The sequence below is a fragment of the Mytilus galloprovincialis genome, chromosome 1 (assembly GCF_965363235.1).
Source record: "Mytilus galloprovincialis chromosome 1, xbMytGall1.hap1.1, whole genome shotgun sequence".
NCBI classification, from domain to species: Eukaryota; Metazoa; Mollusca; class Bivalvia; order Mytilida; family Mytilidae; genus Mytilus; species Mytilus galloprovincialis.
In genome coordinates, this window is record NC_134838.1 from 64,338,357 (window position 1) to 64,364,457 (window position 26,101).

General features: G+C 31.2%; 2 protein-coding genes across 3 annotated transcripts; both read left to right on the top strand.

Moving 5' to 3' along the window:
• The first annotated feature begins 207 nt into the window (after positions 1-207).
• Positions 208-26,101, top strand: LOC143081430 (plexin-B1-like). 2 transcript variants are annotated; one of them, XM_076257357.1, is made up of 24 exons: positions 228-361; positions 3,332-3,474; positions 3,903-4,014; positions 4,791-4,939; positions 5,406-5,597; positions 9,041-9,110; positions 9,969-10,172; positions 10,896-11,060; positions 11,845-12,070; positions 12,933-13,081; positions 14,052-14,182; positions 14,667-14,726; positions 15,296-15,367; positions 15,868-15,934; positions 16,507-16,653; positions 17,172-17,328; positions 17,886-18,050; positions 18,400-18,510; positions 20,694-20,774; positions 21,401-21,555; positions 22,149-22,296; positions 23,659-23,790; positions 24,637-24,720; positions 25,968-26,101. In XM_076257357.1, the coding sequence occupies exons 2-19, from the start codon at positions 3,353-3,355 to the stop codon at positions 20,708-20,710; spliced, it is 2,316 nt and encodes a 771-aa protein (XP_076113472.1). In that variant the 5' UTR covers positions 228-361; positions 3,332-3,352; the 3' UTR covers positions 20,711-20,774; positions 21,401-21,555; positions 22,149-22,296; positions 23,659-23,790; positions 24,637-24,720; positions 25,968-26,101. The 2 variants fall into 2 exon arrangements, with proteins under 2 accessions (XP_076113474.1, XP_076113472.1); XM_076257359.1 differs by lacking the exons at positions 20,694-20,774; positions 21,401-21,555; positions 22,149-22,296; ... (1 more) ...; positions 24,637-24,720; positions 25,968-26,101 and having other exon boundaries at positions 208-361; positions 18,400-18,551.
• Positions 20,832-26,066, top strand: LOC143061537 (plexin-A1-like). Its single transcript, XM_076233761.1, has 6 exons — positions 20,832-20,849; positions 21,401-21,555; positions 22,149-22,296; positions 23,659-23,790; positions 24,637-24,720; positions 25,968-26,066. Exons 1-6 carry the CDS (start codon positions 20,832-20,834, stop codon positions 26,064-26,066), a joined length of 636 nt encoding a protein of 211 aa, XP_076089876.1.

Here is a 26,101-nt window from a genome sequence, read left to right on the forward strand (position 1 = left end):
TGATAGTGTAAGTGGGGCATCCGTGTACTTTGGACATATTCTTGTTTTTTTCACATTTTATTCACATAAGCAAACCATGATTGTAGGTAAAACATTCTCATGTAGGTGAAACTGCTGTTTGAATCTACACACTACACAAGTCCAGACCTGTATACTAATAATACTCAAAGTATGCTTTGTTGTAGTTTATTCATGCAGTGGACTGTCACGCGACAAGGAAAGCTGCGGCGAGTGCCAACTTTGGATAAAACAAGGTTATGACTGCCAGTGGTGCGTTTCTGATCCTAAATGTTATCATTGTAAATCGGACAACGGCACTCCAACATGTTCAGTACCAAAATGCATTCCAATTGTAAAAAAGGTACACTATAATTTTTATTAAATACCTTTATATTCCGATTTTGTCTTGGCTAACTTAAATGTTCAAAGATTCAAAAAAGTAAAATCACAAAAATACTGAACTTAGAGGAAGATCAATTGGGAAAGTCCATAATCACATGGCAAAATCAAATAACAAAACGCATCAAAAACGAATGGACAAAAACTGTCATATTCCTGACTTTGTGCAGGCATTTTCAAATGTAGAAACTACAGTCCATATTTGATTGCTTTAGGCATTATCAATTTGTAGACTTAGTGTTATTTAGTTTGCATTCATTATTATAAGATATAAAAAAAAAATCACATTGCTGAAACAAACAACCGAGTATTTAACTGACGAAGCTACTACAAAGTTAACTTTATAGCCATACGCGCAAAAATATCCGGATCACAAAGTGAAAAAAAGTTCAATCCGGAAAATCTAGAAATATCAAAACACAAAACATTGGTTAACCGAAAAATTGAATCTTTTTTTTTTTAGATCAGTCGAATCTTTATGTAATAAAGATGCAAAATAAGTCGACAGTTGATAATCGGTGTTCAAATCTCTTAAATAGAGTAGAAAGAAATAGAATAGCGTTTACTCCAAAAAAAGTCGAGACCGGTTAATCGACAGACTACGCGTCTCCTGCTATACAAACGATGTTGCGATATATAAATTATACATACACATCAAATGCTGCGTTTCAACAAAAATGTTAGTCACTTCGCAGTTGTCAAAATGGTTTTATCTCCTCAGTGTGCTGATAATTTATTTTACTAATAACAAATTGTACCACAGTATTTGACTTTGATTTTTTTTTCGGAAAAATTAATTTACTTGGTTCGAAATAGTGCGTGTAGATGTATGAAATATTCAGAAAAAAACTTTGTTTGTAATTAAATTTAAAAAAAACATTTTATACATTTGTTGATAATGCTCTGATATACCGCAGTCCCACTAGGCCACGATCGCACTACGATCTGTGAAAAAAATGCAAATTTTGATGATCGTAGTACGATCGTGTCGATCGCAGTAATGTCTAATCATGGTCGTGGTGAGGTCTTCAAGATCGTGAAGAGCGTGGCCAACTGTGAACATGTTCAAAACAATCGTGGGGCGGTCGAGGCGAAATCAGGTCGTAGAAGAAGCGTAGTGAGAGCGCACTAAGATCGAAGTAAGATCGCAAAGGTCGCTGTACAATCGTAGCGAGAGCGTAGCGAAAGCGTGATTCTATTCGGAGATATTGCGCTACGATCTCACAGCGACGTTATCACGCCCTCACTACGACCATCACGTGTTCACCGTGACCCAACTACGCTTCCCCTACGACTATACCATGCTGTTCACGTCCATAGTACGATTATAGCACGCCCTTACCGTATTCATCACGCTGTGCTTACGACCTGACTATGTTCACACTACGACCATCATTCTCATTATCATTTTCACATAAAATATATGAGAAAGCTCCCTAGATCTTGTTTGTCTGAATGTAATTATCCATTTGCTCTAACGGCTCAATCATGCTTCTCGTTTTTATGGAGATTAGACCGTTGGTTTTCCCGTTTAAATGGTTTTACACTAGTAATTTTTTGGGCCCTTTATAGCGTGCTGCTCGGTGTGAGCCAAAGCTCTGTGTTGAAGGCCGTACCTTGGCCTGTAATGGTTTACTTTTATAAAGTGTAACTTGGATGGAGAGTTGTCTCATTGGCACAACTACACCATCTTCCTATATCTATTGACACATCTGTGTCATCTCTGCTATCGTTCACTCAAATATCGTCATTTGAACTGTATGGACCAGCAATAGGTTGTAATTTAGGTTGGATTGGTCGGTCCGACATCTCTGCTTAATTAGGATTCGTTACTTTGCTCCCTCTGTCTCTACATCAACCCCTACCACCACGCCCTTGTGTTCTAGTAGATTTTGGTGGCATAACTGTATTGTTTCAGAGAAATCGACGTATTAATCAAAAATAGAAGGAATTGACCTGTATTGATATGGAACACAATGTGGACTTCTTTGCTGAGAACGAAGTAAGATCGCGGTATGAACGCAGTATAATCGTGGTAAGAACGTGTTATAATCACAGTAAGATCGTGTTGCAATCGGATAACTCATGGTATGGTCGTACTGAGAACGTGATGAGCGTAGAAAGATTTTGATAAGCGTAGTGAGGTCGCAAAATAAGCGCTGTGATAACGTGGTATAATCGTAGCGGGATCGTTGTAGAAGCGTAATGAGGACGAAGTAGCATCGTGAAAGTAACAAAAATTTACATTTTCATGCCGCTCATACCGCGACCTCACCACGATCTGAATTTGTTTTAGATCGCGGTATGCGTGGTGCGATCGTGGTCTAGAGGGACTGGGGCTTGAGACAAATTGTCACTTTCTAAAGTCAGGCCTCGCACGTATCGCATGGTAAAATATACTTACATTGCATAAACTGAATGTTTTTTCTCATATAGAAAGAAGGAGTTGTGTAATGATTGTAAATTGAAAAAACATTTTAAAAAATCACATAAAAAATGTTTTAACCCAAGTTGGAACATTTTGTTTGAAATAAAATAACTGACAATCTCTTTCTGAATAAATGTCTGGATATTCATGGATTCTGTGCAATAACATGTTAGTCCATGGTTCACCATGTTTACATATATAACAAATCAAACTTTTGTTACTACAGACAGTTTTTACATTCGACATTGAAATTGCCGCTGTTTCTGTGTAAAATCTAATTAGTATATTAATTTAAAATTTTAAAGTATTTAGTTTCTTGTTTTTATCTGACTAATCTTGTTTCCTTTAAATGATATCTGGAGCATTCTTAATTTGATTGATAGAAAATGTAAGTGTATAAACTGATTCGTTATAGATGCTTAAATTTTATTCTAATAATTATATATAAATTAATAAACAGCTGGGTTTATATACGTCATACGTAATAGTTGTATTTTTTAATAGATATCGCCACAAAGTGGTCCAATGATGGGTGGTACCTTTGTGACGATAATAGGACAAAACCTAGGAACGCACGGATATAATATTTCTGTTGATCTTAATGGTGTAAGATGTAACAATTGGACAATAGTTCAACCGTTTAATAGGTATGGAATATATTTGTTTTTTAATAATACATAGAAATTACTATTTTTTTTTCTCTCAAAAAGACAAGATGAAGCAGTATGTGAATGCATACGTATTATGATACGGAAAACAATGCAAGTGAGGTAGGAAACAAAGAGAATAATATACAAAAGAACATCGTTTATATCTCAAAACGTGAAGTAAATATAACTGTAAGTTTCCCCCTCTGTAAGAACGCGAGGAATAAGATGTATCAGCCAATACTAATACACATGCATATTGTTGTACTGATATCCGCAAACACAGGTAAAAAAATAATAAACAAAATATATCTTTTAGAACAGACATAATTATAAGTCTTCTTTATCTACACATTCAGATAACCGTAAATGTTTATATCCTTTATTTAAGTGAATCATCCGACTATATTGTGTTCTTTATTTTACAGTTTGACATGTGTAACTGGGAAAAGTAATACTACGAAAGTGACAGGTATATTCGTATCGGTCAATGAAACACAATTCAACGACTCAAGTATTGAATATAATTACATGTACAAGGTAAAAAATAATTCTATTAAATGTAAGTTAGTTTGCATATGTCATACTGGTTTAAAAGCCCTTTACAGTTTTAATAGATACATGTAGTTAATCAAATTGTCAATTCGTATTTTTCTTTTAACCATGTTGTTTTTTGTATTCTTCTACTTATCATTTAAGACCCGTGTGTTCCATCTCCTTTGCACCTGTCAATTCGGGTGAACGAAAGTAAAAACAAATCAAAAGTGACACAGCAAATTAATCAGAAAATAATCATTTTTTTTAAAACCGAGAACATCTATAAGTCGGAAAAAGACACATTTTGTTTATCATTTAATTTACAATACATATATCAAAGTGAACTCAATTCAAGAAAGTTGCATTCAAGTTACGGCAATTTCGTTGAACAAAAAGACCGTTGAACAAAAAGACTATCAACCGCAAAGATATGTATATCTTTTACTTTATATGCTTATCACGTAATACATTTGAAGTTGTGACACTTTAACTATTTCAGTTACCATGATTATGATCTCAATTAAAAGTGATGATGTCTAGTTTATATCAACGTACACTGACGGGTGAATTTATTGATTAGTCAAAGATGCTTTCAAACTGAAAATCATATAAGATATGTGTGAGTACATGAAGAGTTTCTTGCAAGTTAGAAGGCACCTGCAATATGGCTTCTTACGAATGTTTTTGATGGTATATATTAGATAGGGCGTGCATATGTAATAGTTGCTTAAAATAATTGCTTATTGTAATACATCATGCAGTTTGTATTGTTATTTCAGATTCCTAGCATTGATAAGTTTTCACCAGAGAAAGGAATTGTGGCTGGTAACACAACCATAACAATAAAAGGCAGTAACATTTGTTTTAAAGGCAAACATCGATACACTATTTCATTATGCGATAGCACAAAATCTTGTATACCATGCAGGTGAATATACGATATAAGATCTGTTATAGAAATATCTTCGTTCCACATTACCTGTAATTTACATTTTCAATGGCTGTCGTTTGAAATAGTGAAAAAGATAAATTGCTGTTTTAGTAAACGAATATGTACAGGAAACTAAATACATACAAATTGAATATATGGGTAGGTATGTTTGTTTTTAAACAAATAATTTGATGTTTTCCCTTTTTCCAAATGCAGATTCAATAACATGTTTAGCTTATAAATATGTTTCCTGCAATTTTTTCATCAACAAATATAGTTTTTAAATATTTCTCATACATTGAGCTACATTGTAAATAGAGGGAAAAGAGGAGAAAGATAAGCCATTATAGTAATGTCCGATAATTGATAAATACATGTGTCGTTCAAACTCCAAATTAAACCATAAGTTTCTTTTTATATTCTATAAATAAATGATATAGCGATTATTATCTGTTAATTTCAGTGTACCTAGTGAGTTTGAATGTAGAAATGCCTCCATTCGTGTTAAAACTCTACCAGCATTATGTCCTAGGAATATGACAACGTTGAAATTTGGAATTGACGATTTCACAGCAGAACTATATACTCAACGATTTGAATATTTACCAGACCCAACATTTATATTTTCGAATCATACACCCAAATCTCTACAAAGGTGATCACTGTTATAGTAATTTGAAGTTTATTTTAGTTGAATATTTATGTATGGAATGTACAGTACCCCCATTTACATTTTAAAACAAAAACCAGATCATATTCAACATTGATACAATTAAAAAATTATATACAATAAACATAACCAGTTTGTAATGTAGTTTTAAAATTGTCTTCCCAATACGGCACTGCAATGTTTCAAGCATATGCACCCATTATTTGTTTTGGGAGTGCAAGTTTAGTCTTTTTAATTTTTAAGTTTTAGGCAAAAAATACACGACAGTTATTTTGCAGTGTTCAAAATTTATGCATGTCACGTAGTACGAATTTAATTTCCTTTCATCAGTTAAAAATATTGAACAATATCGATATGAAATCGTACTAAATGTTTTAGGTTTTCACAAAGAAAACTGTTCGATGATTAAATATGACTTTCATATACTAATAAAAATTTACTGCCTTAAAGATTTTCACTCAGGAATTTTTTTTCTCAATCTTTTGTGCTATTCTTACATTTCTTGAGAGGTGTGAGAAAAATATTTTTCCTCACTTGTGAAATATCTCTGGCAAACGCTTGGTCGAATTTAATTATGACATCAAATTTGTTTTGTTTTTTTTCTTAATTCCCTAATGTGACGTCATGCAAAAATACGACCATGCCTGTTGATGTAATATATAAAGAACGCCACTGTCTGTAAATCTTTGAAAATGAAGGATGAAATCATTAGAGAAATAGATTTCATCACTTTGATTCGTGTATTACGATATTTCTCCACTCTCAACAGATATGATTTAATTATTCATACAGCTCGACAAGCCTCGCTGAATAGAAAAATATCGGAACACACGTGTTGCAGTGTTTTAATCTTTATATCTTTGAAGAACCGCATCGTGATGGCAAGATTTTAAAACAAAAGTTGTTGTTTCCAGACACACATTGTTTGTATCATAACAAAAACTTGCTAAAAAAAATGATAAACTTTAAGAAAATATCAGAAAATTGCAAAATATAGCTAATTTTACATCTTTTCTCTATTCTATTTAGAAATAAGACAAGACATCACTCAAAACATTTTTTCTTTCTGTAAGATGTTTGTAACATATATGTTAATATATGTAATTTGTTTTGGGTTGTGTCTCATTTATTGAACATATTTATTTTGTTCAAAACCTTTATAAACATGTCGCTTTCAACAAAATGTTCAAGTCACATTATATACGTCGAGTTTGTCATGTTTTCGACACAGAATTGAAATCACAAACATCCTTTCTGAACTAGAATTTCTAAATAACTTCAACCTGTTAAGTTATCAGACTGAGTACCATTGACAAAATTTTATAAGGTTTCATTAATTCTACTCCTTTAGCGATCATGATACTTGTAATGGCTCTGTTCAAATCACCTTCTTGACGCAAATGCTATATTCTCAGAGTAGCAAACAACCTGTGTCAAGTTCACAAATCTGGAATTTCGTTCGAATTTTTTTTTTATAAAACATGGATCTTAAAGTTGAATTTTTTGAAAAACAAATCAAATCTGACACTTAGAAAAATCATACGGTGTACTTTGCAAACATACCTTATGTTAGTATTTCACACTATTTTTAATGTGCATTAAGAAATTTCAAAACAAATTGTATGCTCACAATTGTGTTTCATTCAATATAATTGTCTCTCGATAAGATAAATATATTACACGTTACATCTTCAACAGCTATAATTGAATGGTATAAAATTACCTTTAAAGAATGAATTCAATGAATACCATTTGGCGTTTTGATCAACAATAAAGCTTAAGGACAATGCAACATTCAGTTGTAGGTCTATTTCCAGTATCAACTTATTTTGTATAGTCATAAATGTTACTGCTTGTAAAATTCCAAAATAAACTGAAATAAACAAAGTGTAAATGTCAAGATGATAATAACAAACTATGATGAGATCACCCCCAATTCTTGATGGGGTTCGTGTTGCTCAGTCTTTAGTTTTCCACGTTGTGGTTTGTGTACTGTAGTTTGTCTGTTTGTCTCTTTCATTTATAGCCATGATATTGCAAGTTTATTTTCTACCTCTAAGTTTGATTGTCCCTGTGGTTTGTTTCGACTCTCTTACACATGGTAGCAGACAAAGTATCATATGTAATAGTACATGTTTACTTTAGATATCGTTCTTTTCAAATACAAGAGCTGAGTCTCTTTTAAGAATTTAACCTGTTAATTGTACCTTTCTTCAGTCCTATCAGGTTTGTTCAAATATTTTTTTAATCATTTTGTCAAACCAGTAGAAATTATCCAATACACATGAACTGTTAAATGAAAATATTTTATTTTATTTACAGGGATTCAGCAGTTAGATTTTTTTTTATCAACTGGTATACTTATTTAGAAAATATCTATGATATATTCAGAACATAGCTGTCAATTACAGTAAAAACGGGCGTCATTCGGTTTATCGAATGAAATGACATTGAAAGAATATTTAACGGGGGTAAAGTATTTCGAGACGATCGTGAAAGCTCTGGTACCGGATCGTGAATGTAATAAAATGTAAATGTTACTTCATAATCTGCGAATAAAGTCCTGAATTTTCAAATGCAGAACAAACCTGAATACAAAAATATGTCTGTCAAAATGATTCAACTTCCTCAACCTTACTGTGCATTAAGATAAAGAAAATATGCAGTACTTTATGAAAAAACACAAAAGGCTCAATGCCTATGGGATTAATTAAAACAAAACACGCTTTTTCAACATTTGTTTTATCCGAGCGTCACTGATGAGTTTTTTGTAGACGAAACGTGCGTCTGGCGTAAATATAGAATTTCAATCCTGTATCTAGGTGTTTATTTTCAACCACTTGGTCTTTGCCACTGCTGTTGGAGTTTTAATTCCCCGAGGGTATCACCCGCCCAGTAGTCAACACTTCTGTGTTGACTTGAGTTATCATTGATATGCTCATAATTATAAATTAACTGTTAACAAAACTTTGATTTTTTACATACTAAGGTTTTTCTACCTCAGGAATAGATTACTTTAGCTGTATTTGACTTTTAGGAATGGTTGATCCTCAATGCTCTTCAACTTCGTACTTTATTTGGCTTTTTTAACATTTTATTTTATTCAAGCGTCACTGATGAGTCTTTTGTAGACAAAACAAGCGTCTGGCGTAAATATAAAATTTCAATCCTGGTATCTATAATGAGTTTATTGTGTACCTATAATGGTCAATATAAACCTTGAATTTTGTTGATTTCGATCCGGTACCAGAGCTTTTACGATCGTCTCGCAATACATGACCACCGTTAGATATTCTTTCACTATCAATTCTCTCGATAAACCGAATGACACCCGTAGTGAATGTGTGTCTTCTTACCGTACAGCATTGTCACGCTTAACTAGATATATATATTTTTTTATATAATATGCTATCAAATTCATTCTTTAGTGGAGGAGCAACATTTACAATAAATGGTGAAGGTTTTAGTCATGTTGGCGAGATTACTGTCGAAAGAGTGGTGAGTTTATCATGTTTATGTGTATAATACGATTTGAAATGCAACGTAAAAGAGGGAATATCGTTATGCTTACTGCTAGGACATAAAATAATTATAGACTTGGACCTTGTAAAGTACAGGGAATTGAACAGAGCGGAATCTTTTAAATATACAATATTATTTAAAGTCAATGTCAGAAAAAGATTACCATTTTGAGTTTGAGGCTTATCAACTTGGAAAAGGCGAGGTTTACCAATCCCTTCAATATTTAATTGTGTATGTTAACTATGGAACGCCACGACTGTCTTGTTAACTGTATGCAGTTTTTACTGCCACTTAAAATTTTTACAATTATAAAATCATATGGGAAAAATGTATACCCCAAAATAAAACAATGATAGTGAAAACAAGTGACTAGACTTAAAATTTGCATTGCACGAAATAACCCTTGATACTATATTCGATAGATATTTCCAACAGGAAGTGTTCTAGCCGCATTATATCAGATAGGAATAATGCAGGCAAATGACCATTTCAAAATCTAATGCATTCTGGGTAATATGTTCACAAGCGTACACCAAAACGTTGTGATTGGTTAAAAACGTCCCGAACAATTGAAATTCAACCAATGACGTAACGTCATTTTCATTTTAGTTTTCGAACAATGAGATTACCCATTGTCCTTCAGATTCTGAAAATGCTAATTTAAATATACTCACCTGAGACCTGGTTTTTGGTAAGAATCTTGTTGCTCCGTTTTTGTTTTTTTTATTGTTGTTTATTTTTTTTCAAATCGTTTTTAATTTGTTTTCTTGTTATTGAAAATCGGTCTACTTACATTGTTTATGTTTTGATTGTCATTTTGATATTTATCTTTAGAAAAACCCATGTGATGTTAAATTAGATATTCAAGCTGTCTGTCAAACTCCCGAAAAGAAACAAAATGAGTCAAATGTCCAATCTGTTCCTGTATATTTTGATGGATTGACTGTAACAGTTGATATTGAATATGTCGATGATCCACAGTTCAACAATTTCCAAAGTATACTCGAGTATAATAAGGAATCACCTATTAAGATCACGGTAAGTATCATCAGACAAAAACATTGAGAAAAAATTAAAACATTTAATTTGATAACATGGCGACCACAACATTATACGAGTGATAATCAAACAGATTCATAACGTTTGCATTGTACGAATTGCTATATTCATCAGTAGTGAGTTGAACTGAGGAGTTGAATACAAAATCTGAATCCCTGATCTGATCTAAAGCAGTTTCAGTTGCAATTTCAAAGACATGGGATGTGCATAATTTACCGGTTATTTTTAAATAATCTAACTTTTTCATACATGAAGAAAAAGATTACTAACGTTGAATTAGTGGTTCTATTAACGAGAGTAGATATAGTGCATGACTCTAGATCTTTGAAAATGTCAAACAGATATTTGAATGTGGAAATGTTTTGAAAATAAAAACATAAATCATGCTAATGGCAAGAAATTAATAACCAAAAGAAAATGTTGTTTAAACATTGATGCTTCTTCGGTAAGGACTTTTTGTTTTATCTTCGACGTACGATGTCGAATTATTCTTATTTCATTCTAAGTCTTTTTAACTCCATGGTAAAATACTTATACAACTTAAACATTATACATACCACACCACGTAGTACTATGTCCCTAAAAAGTCGCTATATTCTACATTTTCTACTATATGTGCAGCAACAAAAGGATTACAAAGTATTGTTATGATTAACCAGTAACTATTATAACAAATTAAAAAAAGCTTTTATTGGTATACAGGGTACCAATATCTTACATGGAGCAATATATGACGACTATTCTATCCATGTTGGATTGGACGGTAAATGCATAATAAAAGATATCAGCATGACATATATTATCTGCTTGCCACCTACGTTCACACCGAGGACAAATGAAACAGATGAACATACAGTTTTTGTTGTTGTAAGTAAAAAAACACTAGTGAACTAGTTTTCATCTGAAAAGTCTATTTTAATCTTAAAAATTGTTAAAAAAAATAATCAATTTATTATTAAGTCATTTTCAGCCTTTCAGTCAGTTTTCAGACTTGTTCATCTCGATAAATTCAATAGTATTCCATAAATTCCCCTGCATTATTTTAAGATATTTTCACTCCATGTTCATTTGTCGCTTTCACCCTGCACACATTATAGTTAATTGTCTGACAATCTACTGAACAGTATTGAACTGACTGTAAGCGATTTATTTTAAAAGTACGGAATTGGCCGCATTGGATAAGATGGAAAACCGACCAAAAGAGAGAATATGTCTAAATTATCCATAGTGAAGACTTTATTCAGATGATATTAAGTTTCAAATAACCATATAAGACGAGCACTCACCTTCTTGTGTTAGATATATCTTTCTTATAGACTTTAAACCACTCAAATACGAAACAACGAAATAATTGAGTGAATGGAAAAAAATATGTAATAGTTGAACAAGCAAAATAAGTATGTGTTAAAATGTCTTCAAATAGCTCAAATCATTGATATTTCTTTGTGCGAAATGTTCTAATATAGTCGTACAGAAAAGTGTAATATATACAGAAGAACAAAAGTTAAAAAAAAATATTCATATATTAAATTTGAATCCAAAGTGAGGTAGTATAATGTTTGTTGTCGTACAAGAAATTCATTATTATAATATTATTCATTTTGATTTATTTCCAAAAAGGCATAACATCTTTAAATCGTTTCATCACTAGGTTGAAGTTGGGAGAATAAAAGCATACATTGGCAAACTAAGATACAAAGTGGACATTGATATATTAGCTATTATAGTAGGATTGTTAGCAGCTGCTTTTGTCATAGCTGTTGTTGTGGGAGTATTTACTGTGTTCATTATGAAGAAGAAAAAGAGAAAAGTCATAAAGGAATTCAAGCTGGAATTATTGACACGTGAGGAAATGATACGAAAAGCCAGTAGAGAAGGTATGATAAAAGGAAGTCCGTATGTCTGTCTTATTATGAAGAACATTTCAAAACAATTACAACATAAGCATATCCCTCATAAACTCGGTTAGTTATTGATACATCATTTAATAGAAGTGAAAATGAAAATTGGGAATGTGTCAAAGAGACAACAACCCGACCATAGAGCAGACAACAACCCGACCATAGAGCAGACAACAACCCGACCATAGAGCAGACAACAACCGAAGCTGACACAAAGCGACGACATGAATTATTATTCTTACCCTGAACAGATCATAGAATTATGTGATTAAAGAAGAATTGTCTTATAAAGATCAAATATGTTAAAGTTATTACTTAATCCTATATGATTCACTATCAATGGAAATATTGAATACAAATAATTTAAATAATTAATTGGTTAATTAATATTCACAATAAGAGGAAATCCTTGTAAAACAACTCTATAATATAATACGAAGTACACAACTGCAATTGGCATAATCACTGTATGTGTAGTGTCAGGCTAAGGAAACTAATAAAACTCAGTACAATGCGTTTAGAACACAAAAAAGAAACTCCAGTTAACAAATGTTTTATGAGTTTCAAAGTCGACTTTGTTACAACCTATTTTAAAAAACTGTTAAATTTTTCAATCACGTGGATTTTATACTTAATCTAAGTAAAAATGTATCTATAATTGGCGTTAGAGGTCCTGTTTATTTTTCAAAGATGAACAGGTTTGATACTATGGTATACGGACTTGTTAAAAGTTGTATATATCTGTCCAGTAGTATTCATTTGACCTTGATTACATTATTTATATTAGGTAAATATTTATGCATTGATTTTGTTCATGTCAATATTCTTTTCTATATAGAATTTGCAGATGCTCAGATGACAATGAGAGAAATAAAATCTGATTTGGTTACATCTAGGGTTCCTTTCCGGGACTATCAAACTTATGTTCTATATCAGCTGTTCCCTAACCAAGATATAGAAACAAACCCGTTACTTCACGACTCGAAGGTATTATTTGTTTATTGATTATAAATACATAGTATGATGTGGTATCATTGACAATGCCGCAATTATCTATCAAAGTTAAAATAAGGTGGATAAAATCAATTAAGGGAACAATGAGAAAATCATTACCTCATTGGCGGCTATCAAAGCCTCGACGTGAAAAAAAAATGATACAATGCAATTGAGAAAACTATCTGTCTAATTTATAACAAACCAATTTACAAAACAAATATGAGAGACTTGAACAACGACATCCAGTTTACTACAGACCCCAGACTTGGAATAGGAACAAAATATTTTTACGAGTAAAAATAGTTGACTAATATATATCCTTATACGAGAACAGGGATTTAATAGTACTACAAGAAAAAAAACTATTTATTAGAAAAGCGTAAAATAAATAAAAAAAGATACACAGTAGAAAACACCTCTCTGACATCGGAACTGCTTTCGCTTTTTTTTTTGGGGGGGGGGGGGTTTGGTAATTCCCCTCAATTTGGTAAACTTTTTTGTATATTAAACATGGATTTGATAGAATTTATCATTACTAAACTACTGTCGTCTCTTATTTCTATAGCACAATTTATACTGCAACTAGTTGTGGTTATTTCCTAGATATAGTAACACATTCATATTTTGTGCAATGTCAATTTCATCATATAACACTATCTCCGCAATCAGGAGTTCATCAAGGGATGAAAATAAGTTTGACATTTTTGTAACGATTTGAAAAGCTATCAATATATTAATTTAAGTTGCAGTATAAAAACAATATTTAGGTTAATGTTATAAAAATATAAACATTTTGGTACTCGGAAGAACCTCGGCCATCCCCAGTTTCTCAGTCTCATAAAAAAAAGTTTATATTTTTCTGACATTGACCTTATGTTGTATATATACTCTACAGCTTGTAAATATGCAGTGATATGTCATAATTTTTGTAAGTTACAATTATTATTCATCTTGATTTCAGTTAACGGATAACCAGGAACCTAAAATGAAAAATGCATTGGAGAAATTTGACCAGCTATTAAGCAATAAAGTCTTTTTGAAGACTCTTGTCCAAACATTAGATCGCAAAAATATGCTTACAATGCAGGAAAAGTAAGCAATAACACTTAAATATCTTGGATCATCTTAGCATTTATGTTTTTGATTTCACTTACCAGAATTCTTCAGTAATCTAACCACAATTTGATTATTGACATCATTCGTCAAATGATTTTGTATGTTAACAACTTCGACATTAACAATCATTTTAACTTTCAATACCTGGTGTTGATCCCAATTGATACTTTGAATAAAAACGCAATCATATTGTTTTCATTGAACGGAAAATAAAGAAAACCGTTACCAGTACAAACAAAAATAAAATAAAGCATGAAAATCTAAACATCAGCTACGAAATAAGGATAAGTTGTCTACAATAAAGCATGGACCGTGGTCTTTCGTTTAAATTATTATTTATCACATCGCCATTCTTTTATTTTGTAAAACATTTATATTCACAGTATGCTTAAAATGTCTGTTTTGTTATATGAAACAGATACTAATTTGTTTATCTTTAACTTTCAATATGTGTTTACAGGGCGCATTTTTCATCTGTTTTGTCGATAGCATTGTTAGGAAACATGAGACTGTTGTTTGAGTAAGTATGATTACAGTTTTGAAAAATAGTGTAATCTGTTCAAAGAATGTTATCATATTAGGACGGGTTTGCATTGGACTATATAAAAACAAAAACTGATAAAAGCAATGATAGCAATCAACGGAACAAGTAAAAGACAACTGCAATGTTCCTAATTGGTATGGGCTAAAATAGAGCTTTTACGAGGAGTGTACGTATTTGCTTTGCGGTGAACCTTTGTTTGTAATTTTTGTCGAGACCAAATTATGTACACGGAGGCGAGCTCAAGTTAGCTTGTTTTAACAAACGTATTTAAGATCCAACACAAAAATTAGTAGGACTGTACGTCAATACAAAAGCAATCCAAAGACACTGAATGAAGCAGCTATGTCTAATTCAACTAACACCTTTTCGTTTTGTATACTGACACTGTACATTCACGTATTCCATTGTATTAATTAGGATTTTTTTATTTAAATCTTTTGAAAAAAATGTGTATTTTGAAACAGTGGTCTATGCAGCAATATTTTTTGGGTTGTTATTCCTTATCTTTAGTAACACATTTGTTAACCCGTACATTTATTTTGTAGTTTGGTAAATTGCTTGCTGGCAGATATGATTCATTCATCTACCAAAAAGCAACACAAGGTGTTATTCAGAAGGTAGGTGAGATGTTGTTTCAAACAGCATACCATAATTTGTACAATTGGAATGATTGCAAAGAAAAGTTCAAAATATGCTTCCATTGCCTATATCATGTATATAGCTATGTCCTAAGTTAGGAATCTGATGTGCAGTAGTTGTCGTTTGTTAATGTAATTTATACGTGTTTCTCGTTTCTCGTTTTTTATACAGATTAGACCGGAGGTTTTCCCGTTTGAATGGTTTTACACTAGTTATTTTGGGGCTCTTTATAGCTTGTTGTTTTGTGTGAGCCAAGGCTCCGTGTTGAAGGCCGTAAATTGACCTATAATTGTTTACTTTTTTTTAAATTGTTATTTGGATGGAGAGTTGTCTCATTGGCACTCACAGCACATCTTCCTATATCTATGGTTGTCAAATTCTGTATTAAAAAGGTTAAATCATATCCCTTCTTTTACATGTTTGATTGCAAAATTGTTGATATGTGTATATTAATTAACTAAAGTTTTCTGTCTTTTAGATTTGACTCTATTACCATAAGACTGATGGCGAATTGGTTGCAAATAGGGCTTTATGGACAGTTAACGGTAATACCAAAAGTCAAGAAGGCAACTCAACACAAAACAAAATTATTAGATCCCCCAATTTCAGTGTAACTCGCTATAGTCGTATATATCCAAAAATAAAAAAAGTTGAAGCTCAGAAAATAAGAGAGCAGCTACAACAATGTACAATGCAAATTAGTAATCATTATTCATGTTATTACAATTCAGGTATTACTGAATAAACATAAACATAAACCTTCCAAAACTAGTAGCATGAAACTATCAAACACGACTGTGTTACATGCGCAAGTCTTTGTTTTAATTTTTCTATCTGTGCAAGCTGATTGGTCTCCGAAATTCTTAATCAAAACATAAGACTTAGTATAGTATATTTTGGTTCCACATCTGAATTGAATGAACATTATGAAATTAAAAACACATTGTATAAACATTAGCAAATTCAGTTTAACATGTGTTACTAGATTTTATAATGATCATGCTTTCGAGTTTAGTTTAATGAACACGTGCAAAATTTTACATTTTTATGATGTTATATTTATTGTGCATGCCCGTAATGGCCCTATGCTTTATGACTAATCATTGTCTAATTATAGGCCCACAGTGGCATGCACCTGTTTATGTTATACAAAGCTGTACAAACGATAATAGAAATGTCTCCGATAGACGCACTTACAGGTAATGCAAAGAACACCATAGCAGAGGAGAAGTTACTAAAAATGAGGATTGAACATCAGTCGCTTGTAAGTGACATGGTTTTTAAGGGTACGGTGTTAACTTGATATGAATAAAAACAAAAACAAATTTCTTAGAAAAAATATTTATATATAAATAGTATATAAATACAAATATTTGACTTAACTCCAAACTAGTATTCCTCATTTCTCATTCTGATTTTAATCAAATATTGAACGATTTCGTCTACAGAAGAGGCAAGCGATTCCTACTTGACAATAAAAATTGACAAGTGGATTGATTTTCTGTTGCCTAACGCCTAATGGCAAACATTTCATGCATTTTCAGGACGAGAACAAATCAACAGATAAGTAGGTATTGTAATAGTGACCTTCCGTGATAAAGATCAGGACAAATTTTGACTAAGATACGAATTTGTAAAATTGACTGTCAAAGAAGTGTTTGCTGACTATTGAATGTACATCCTTGTGAACAATCAGTTTGAAAACAAAAACACCACACTTTTATATTTACGAAATTGTATTTCAACCTAGTGGTATCTATATAATACCTTTGATTAATTTAGACATTGCAAATAGACTTGAATGGAAATAGTGACGAACACTATCCTGTAAGAGTTCTCGACTGTGATACAATATCTCAAGTGAAACAGAAATGTTGTGCACAGATTTATAAGAACAAACCAGCTTCCGAAAGACCAAGGAATGATGAACTTACTTTAGGTTGGTTACATTTATAACAAAATTATATCATAATTATTTTTTTTTTTAAATTTAAACAAATCGTTATCGAAAACTAAAAAAATATGATATTTTTTGTTGAACAATTCCTGACAAACATAACATATTCAATAAAAATGGCGCAAACTTATTAAAAATATAATGACATATAAAGCTTAGTTAGTATAGGATTTGAATTGGCATTTCATTGTTAATTGTAAATAAGACAAACTTTGTCTAGGATCTTTAAGGCATCTGAAAAAAAGCTAATATCCATGCTTAAAACTTGCGTTACACTATATAGATGATGTCATCTCACTGAATAAATCTAAGTTTGGTGACTATGTATGATAGATGTATTCAATCAAACTTTAAACAATGGACGATATCATGACTAATATATAAAAATTGACAATCAGAGCCAGATGTAAACAAATATTTCAGCTTCCAAATTGTAATTGTTCGTGATTATGTAGCAACATTACATCACAACATGCATTTTAGTTTATTCATGTAAGCTCTAAAGTCCTAACATCACCTTTAAAAATAATGTCTTTTAGAATGGCAAGAAGGGAGCGCAGGGAAACTTATACTTGATGATATCGATAACATCAGTGAAACAGGCAATGGATTGGTGCGCCTAAATACATTGAAACATTATATGGTAAAAGACAACTGTAAAATGGCACTAATGTACAACCATCATGACGATCAGGAGGTCTATGGTAAATATTAATTTTACGGCATATGAGGCAAATGTTCTACAATTAATTTTAAGCAAATGTTCATCGTCCTTTCTCAGAACGAAATGTTGGGAAAACAAGAAAGTGTCATTGAAGACTAATTGTATTGAGTATCAATTTGCATTAACGTCTAGAGATCATATATGTCCAAATTTCCAAGTCAATCAACCTGCTGGACAGAAAGCTAACAAACCAAAATAAAACAAAATGATGCAAGCTTGTGTTTCTAATATTCCCGTTTTATTGTTATACATAGTATATTCATGAATATTTTAATTGAGATCACTGTCATTCCTGTTCATTCATATTTACATTTCTTTTGTTAAACTAGTTAACTCTGCTACCTTCCGAACAGAAAGTATGGCGTCAGAGGATATTACGTTACTGATGCCGGATAGAAATGAACAGGAAAATGTAGAAATTCAAAAATGGCACCTAGTATGTACCACGCTTTATTATTTTTTTTAATTCAAAATAGTCTTTTTCTAATTTTTAATATGTATCACATAATGTGGTTGTCTGATAAAATCGGTTAACACATCTTGTCCAGGTGTATACTGGTACTAATTTTTCAGTGTTTTCAAAATTCCTGTATATTGTAACATGGGGACCAGACCATTATACTCATATATAAAAATGTATTAGAAGACTTATCATTCAGAAATGACCGACACAAATATTTTAAAAGTATAAACGTTATTGTTAAGTTTGCTTTTTAACGGTAAAACATAAAGCGGGTTTTATTGTGTATCAAGATAAACTGGTTTCAACCTCAAGCAGAAAGAGTAAAGTACAGATCAACTTTCTTTCCTACCGCATAGCAAACAATTTGTGTCAGTAGCAAAATTAAAGTAAAAAGAGCAACAATAATATGACTGCAACAAATGGTTATCTCAATATAGTACAATGTATACACCATGATAAAAAAGCTAGGTGAAATGATGTACTGTAAACTCATTTATAGTAGTCTCTGTTTATATTTTTATTTTACATAATTTGAAATTTACTTTTATCTTTTTAAAATAGGAAACCTTCTCGGTAAGTTTACAACTAACAAGTATATTTTGGTTTGAATACATTACTGTATATAGACGACTGTGCATGTAATTTAACGTAATCTCGGGAGTCTTGGCGAAACAGCTTGCTTTAATAAATTAAAGTTATGATAATGGCATTTTTGTACAAGTGTCGTACAATATGCAAATCATTATTGTGTAGAGGATTACATGCAGTTGGCACACATTAAAAATAGTTAGATGGTTTTATATATATATATATACATCGATAGTCAATTTACATGTACAAAAGTTTACTTACAAAAAAGTAGTTCAAAGTAAACATGCAGACATAAAACTCAACAATAATAAAAAGCATTGAACAAAAGAAAATTAACCGCAAACATTTGTCTTTTGAAAACATAATGCCGCATCATAATGGTTAAACAAAGAATAAAAGCAGATGAACAAGACATAATTTATCAGGAAATCACAAATAAATGAACACATGTTCAAATTAGAGACTATTGTTTCCGGAAATGTTAATATTTCAAGCTCCAAATTTGCGTCATTATCAAAATCAACGATTTAAAGAATATGTCAAAAGTTATATATCTAAGACCATTTGGTAATACATAAAGTACTCTTTTTGATATATAGGCATACAGCACATGTACATGTAAAACAAGACATCATTATTAATTTTAAATTTTAAATTTTCTTTTAATTTCACCTTTCGGTATATTGATGATGTACTGTCTCTAAATAATAATAGATTCAGTGATCACTTAAATTTAATATATCCAAGTGAACTTGAAATTAAAGATACACCGACACAGATAAATCTGCTTCATATTTAGACCTTTTTCTCGAAATGACTACTGATGGTAGGTTAAATACCAAACAAGTCAACTTTTCATTTCTGTGAAGCAACATCCCAACGGCATCAGCATATATATGGAGTATATGTGTCTTAATTGATACGTTATTCTAGAGCTAGCTGAAAGTACGTTGATTTGTTGAACGAAAATTATTTCTTTCTCAGAAGTTGCTAAAAATCAATCAAATTAAGGTCATCACTCAAGAAATTTTACGGGCGCCATTATGAGCTGATTGGCCATTATGACAAAAGTGTGTCAGAAATCATATCTGATATTCTTCCTTAGTCATAATTACCTTCCATCATTACCGAACTGAAAAAAATATAACACGACGGGTGCCGTATACGGTGCAGGAAATGCTAACCCTTCCGGAGATCCGGATTTCACTCCCGGTTTTTAGTGGAGTCCGTGTTGTTTCTTAATTATTATTTATAACTGTTGATGTAAATCTTCTTTGGTTTTGTGAGTCTTTGTTTACTCCTTGGTTTTGATTTTTATTGTCTCTGTTAGTGAATAAATAAAAAAATTCTCTACGTTGAAACTATTTGTAGAATATTTTAGAATATTTAATCACTTGTATCTAATATAATAATACATATAATGAATATTTTTTTGAACAAATTAAAATTAGTGTATATTCCTGCCGAATAAAATTTAATGATAAAGAAATCTGATTCATGCAATTTGTAGAACGAAAACAAAATATGAAAAAAAGAACCATAAAACTACATTGTCTTACTCCTTTTTAGTCGAACCTGCCAGATGATGAAAAGTCTAATAGAGAAGCAGATTTTGGAGACATATTTTTGAATCGATTATTCCATACAAAGGTAAATTATCTTATGCATATAAGAAAAGTCTGGAGAGGGAATAACTCGCCGAAGTACATGACGTCTAATACATTTGTAATTTGCAATGCCAAAATTTGATTATCTCTTGCCATCATCAGTTGCTGGTCGCAATAATGTTTCAATATTCTTAACCACAATTTCATTTCTACATGATTATTATTTGTGAAACAATTGCATCGACAATATCAGAGCGTATATACTACGGTAGTCTTATCAGAGGCGCTAATAACACATGTAACAGTTAGTAACCAAGTCTTATGAAATCAAAAACGCATTGAAAACTAACTCCAAAAAAATAACAATTCTTGCTTTGGCTATCGCTGAGCTTATTTTACAGTTTTAAGTGATTGACATACATGTATCATTATATGTTTATACAAAATGTCCTTAACAGAATTGACTATAGTTTGGCAAACAACAAATTACATCCCTAGTAAACTACATACATAATATGTCTATAGTTTATTAGGGATAGTGTAACAATCGTTCAAACGAATAATGTTATTAAACTATAAAATAAAATATCAATAATGATCTCAAAAAGCTATATATATCTTATTTTTTTATATACATATATATGAGGACATTTTTATACTGTATAACAGTTACTGCTGTCCGATTACGTCGATTCTACATTTGAGGGATTGTTAGATCCACAAACAGCATCCGTATCTATTCGATACTTTCTTTGGATGCTTGATAAACTCGGTCAAGATGCTGGAGTTGAAGAAGATGTTCTCCAGTCATGGAAAAATGAATGGTTAGAATTTACAGCCTATATCAATTGATTATTTTCTTATTGCAATCGATAATAATAAATATTCCTTTCGTTTAAAAACGAAAACTGTAAATCTGTAGAAGAGTTCTATCAAATGGTGAAATATTTTCATGAACATCAATACTCATTTTAATAATATTGTTGTTTGTCATTGTTTTTTGTTTTTTACAGTTTGATTAAAAAATATTGTTCATATTACTATTCCAATTTGTTTTTTTTTTACTTACTAGGGAAATTTATATACAAATGTAGCTTTAAACATTCTATGTGAACCAACATATACATGTTGGTTCACATAGAATGTTATATACATAGTATATAATATTGTTAAACTTAAGATACAAATCATGAGATTGTGAAGTACTGTTAGTAAACTAACTCATTTAGCTTTGGAGAGGTTTAATGCTAATCATGATCACATACTTTTCTATTTAGACATTATTTTATGATAACAGAAACTGCAACAATAAATAAAAGTTCTGTTTTTTATTAATTCGTTAATTTGAATAGGATAATGACAGTCTTGAGTTTATATATATATAATCAATCATCATGTTTAAACACAATGTTTTTAGTTATGCTACACGAGTTTGGGCGCCATTGATTGGTAAACCTGACATACTTTTTGATGTTATGGATACTGAACATGTTGAACCATGCATGGATATTTTGAGACAGGTGTTTGTGGAAAGTTGCACTCAAACAACCCACAAAATAAGCAAGGTTTGTTTTTTGTGTACATGGAAAATTGAAAAATTAGAAACAATACAATGACAGTCACCGCCATGTGTTGCAATCATTTTCTCGTCACCATTATAGAATTTAAGCGATATCTTTCACGTTATCAGCAGATATGCTATACTTACCTATTTCATCATTAAAACTGTATTTTAAGGTAGATCATAAGTAAATGTTTTTTGAGACAGAATTTTCTTAAAATTTTACAAAATGAAATTTATCTATGCTTTTTTCAAAAATAACTATTTTTCAAGCTATGAGTCGTTGAAAATTGCCTAAATTTGGTTAGTTTGTTCATGAAAAAACACATAACAGTGCATAAAAAAAATTCTATGAGATAGAATTTTGAAATAAATTGTGAGAAGATAGGTTTTATAATATGTTTTAAGAAAATAAAAAGAAAACATGGTGTGACCGAGCTTGTTTTCTTGCCACAAGTAAAAATAAAAAAATTCCCTATTAACCCAGTATAAATTTTGTGCTAAAAGAGTTCTCTCCCCTTAAATGGCGCATTTGGAAAAAAATGATTTTAAAAACCAAAAGGGTTGATATTTGTTAAAATATTTTGAATAATAAAATAAATTAACAAGTTTTCTTTATATATAAATAAACAGTCTAACCATTAAATTGCAAATCTCTTTCCAAATTTGCTGATTTGGGCAAATAACTAGACCGATTTTGTACTGTAATTATACAATCCAAGATGGCGGTATACCATGTATCTACCTTAAGTCGATAATAATCATAAAGACTAGTATCCTACTGGTTATATCTGTCAAAACATAGATATTTTGCAGGATTGTTGTCTCTTTGACACATTCCCCATTTCCATTCTCAATTTCACATAAAAGAGTTAAGGAATATTATACATTACAACAAATAACTATAATCCCTTTCAATCCAACATATGTAGTTTCATATGCATTTGTTGAAACTTTTATTTTTCAAATTCAAACATGCGAGGCCTTTCGAACGTTTTGAAAATTAAACATTTATCTTTTGCGAAATATCGTATCAAATGAGATACTGTGGTAGTATTTGTTTAAACGATATGTTAGCAGTTCTGTATTGTCACATCTAAGCGATTACATCGTGTTTTTGTAAATGAAACGAGGTATAAGAAATATATTTATTAACAGCCGAAATGATGTGCATAGAGAGCTGTAACACATACTCCAAATGAACTTATATTCAATTTCAAAAATGTAGAAAATCGAATATTGAGGCAACAGAATGTATACTTTTCCTTTATGATTTATTGTGAAGTTTTCGGTAATAGTAATGCAAATTTCAATTATTCGAATGACATTAAAAATAGGATTACTTTGTATTTTGTTTTCCCAACAGGAGTCTTCAACACAGAAGCTGTTATTCCATAAAGATATACCAAGGTACCGAAAGCTTATTGGTGCTTTCTTCATGAAACTAGAACCAGTTAGTGACCAAGACTTCTGGAGTGAAATGGACGAGTGTTCAAATGTAAATTTAAATAAAGTATATATTAATATCTATATTCTACTAATGATACAGTAAAGAGATAAATGTAAAATATTTTAGTTTCGGGCTCTTGCATTTTAATTCGAATATCAAAATGATTGGCGTTTCATTTGTGTTGCACCTCAGTGTTGCTAATGTTCTTTTGTTGTCCTAACATATTTGATGTGTTTTCCTCGGTTTTGGTTTGAAGCACGTATTTGTTTTCTCTCGACTTATGACTTTCGGACACTGTTGCCTTATTTGTGTACAACAAGTTTATTCTGTCAGATATCTGTCTATATCTTGTTACTTTTGCCATGTTTAGTCTTCAAAGATGTTAAATTTGCCTTAAACTGTATACATCTATTTCTTAAAAAAATGCCTCAATTTTTAGATCTAGTTATACATATTAATTCAAAGCCGTATTTCGTCAAATACGTCAACCTTAACATACGTATGTTGTCATTTTGTCTAAAAAACAAAGAAAGAAATAACTTAAGGTCAAACATTTTACATGATAAACTTAAAGGTTAAATTGATTTAATTTAATAATAATTTAATGAGTCATTCCTAAATCTACACAAAAAGTGTCACGGCCATTTTACATTACTGTTCCTTTTATTGCTGTTGTTCATCTCGCAGACAATTGATTCTTTCAACAACAACAAAATAGGTTGAAGATCAAGGCCCTTTTCTTCGAATTTCTGTGCATGATAGATAACAACATCTGTATTATTCATTATTTTATGAAATGTTTTATTGTGGATAGTTGAAATTATTATTTTTAAACGACAAAACAGTAGTTGAAATAGAAATATTGAAATGGTCTCTTTTGAAAATGTATTTTAGCAACAGAAAGCCGAACTTACATTTAGTCGCCAAGCAACTCTTCATCAGCTGTATAATTTGTTTATTGGAAACTACAAGAATGAAGTAAGCTATACATATAAAAACGATTCCGACCCTGAATTAAAAATACTTGGGTTATGTTGTCCTTCTAGTTATGACAAGTACTGTAAAATATGGGATACGACAATTTTAAAGGACAATCAGTAAATACAACATACTAGATCCAAACAACACTAAGTTGAACAATAACGATTAGTAACACAAACCCTACAATAACTGTCGGGAAGAATTGTGCCCCGGTATAGTCAACTGGTTCCTGCTGCAGTGAAAAAATGTGTTTGAATACGATTTCTAGGGTAAAATAGAATGATAGGCGAGTTAAAATTGTTACACGCAACAATTAAAAACTAGACAATATAATTTCGAACAACCTTCAAATGCATGCCTCCTTTTAAGTGAACACTTGTGTAATGCAAGACCCTATAACAAACACTTTAACCATCTATATGTATGTGCCTGTCTCAAGTCAGGAGCCTGTAATTCAGTGGTTGTCGTTTGTTTATGTGTTACATATTTTTTTGGTTCATTTTTTCTACATAAATTAGGCCGTTAGTTTTCTTGTTTGAATTGTTTTACATTGTCATTTCGAGACCTTATATAGCTGACTATGCGGTATAGGCTTTGCTCATGTGTTGAAGGCTGTACGGTGACCTATTATTATAATTACTGTGTCATTTTGGTCTCTTGTGGAGAGTTGTCTCATTGGCAATCATGCCACATCTTCTTGTTTGAATTGGCATTTAGTAAAATCGTCAAACATGTCATAATAATTTGTTTGTTCGTGTCTGTGTACTACTGGTAAAACTCTAGTTTTTAAATTATTATCATTTAAAAACTAATAATTACAAATTATATCTACGAGATAATATGTGACATTCGCTTTATTGATAAATTGATTGATTGATTGATTGAAGTTAACTGCATATGTTGTGCATACTAGTATTTCAAAAGAGAACATTTGAATTTTAACTGGCAAACTACAGTATGTTGGATTGAATAAGACTTTTACTGACTCTTCAGAGAGTTGTATCAATGGCTTTTGACTATTTCATTTATTATGTCTGTTTAAAAGATATAACGTTATATTTACACTAAACAGAGTTTCATGTTTCGTTTTAAATTCTAGCTTAACAAAGCTCTGTATGATTACACCACAGTCAGCTTAACACACGCCTATCTTTATACAGTTTATATAGTTTATCGCGTACGACCGAAACACTATCTGTAACACAATAGTAATTTCCTTTTCTGCATGACTTAATTTATTTTAGATTATGGAAGATTTTGAAGATATGGAGGAAAGTAAGGACCTTCAATTCGCCAGTAAACTCCAAGAAATCATCGAATTGATGGATGAGTCATCTATTTAATACAAGACACAGAAACAGTGAATTGACACCTTTGT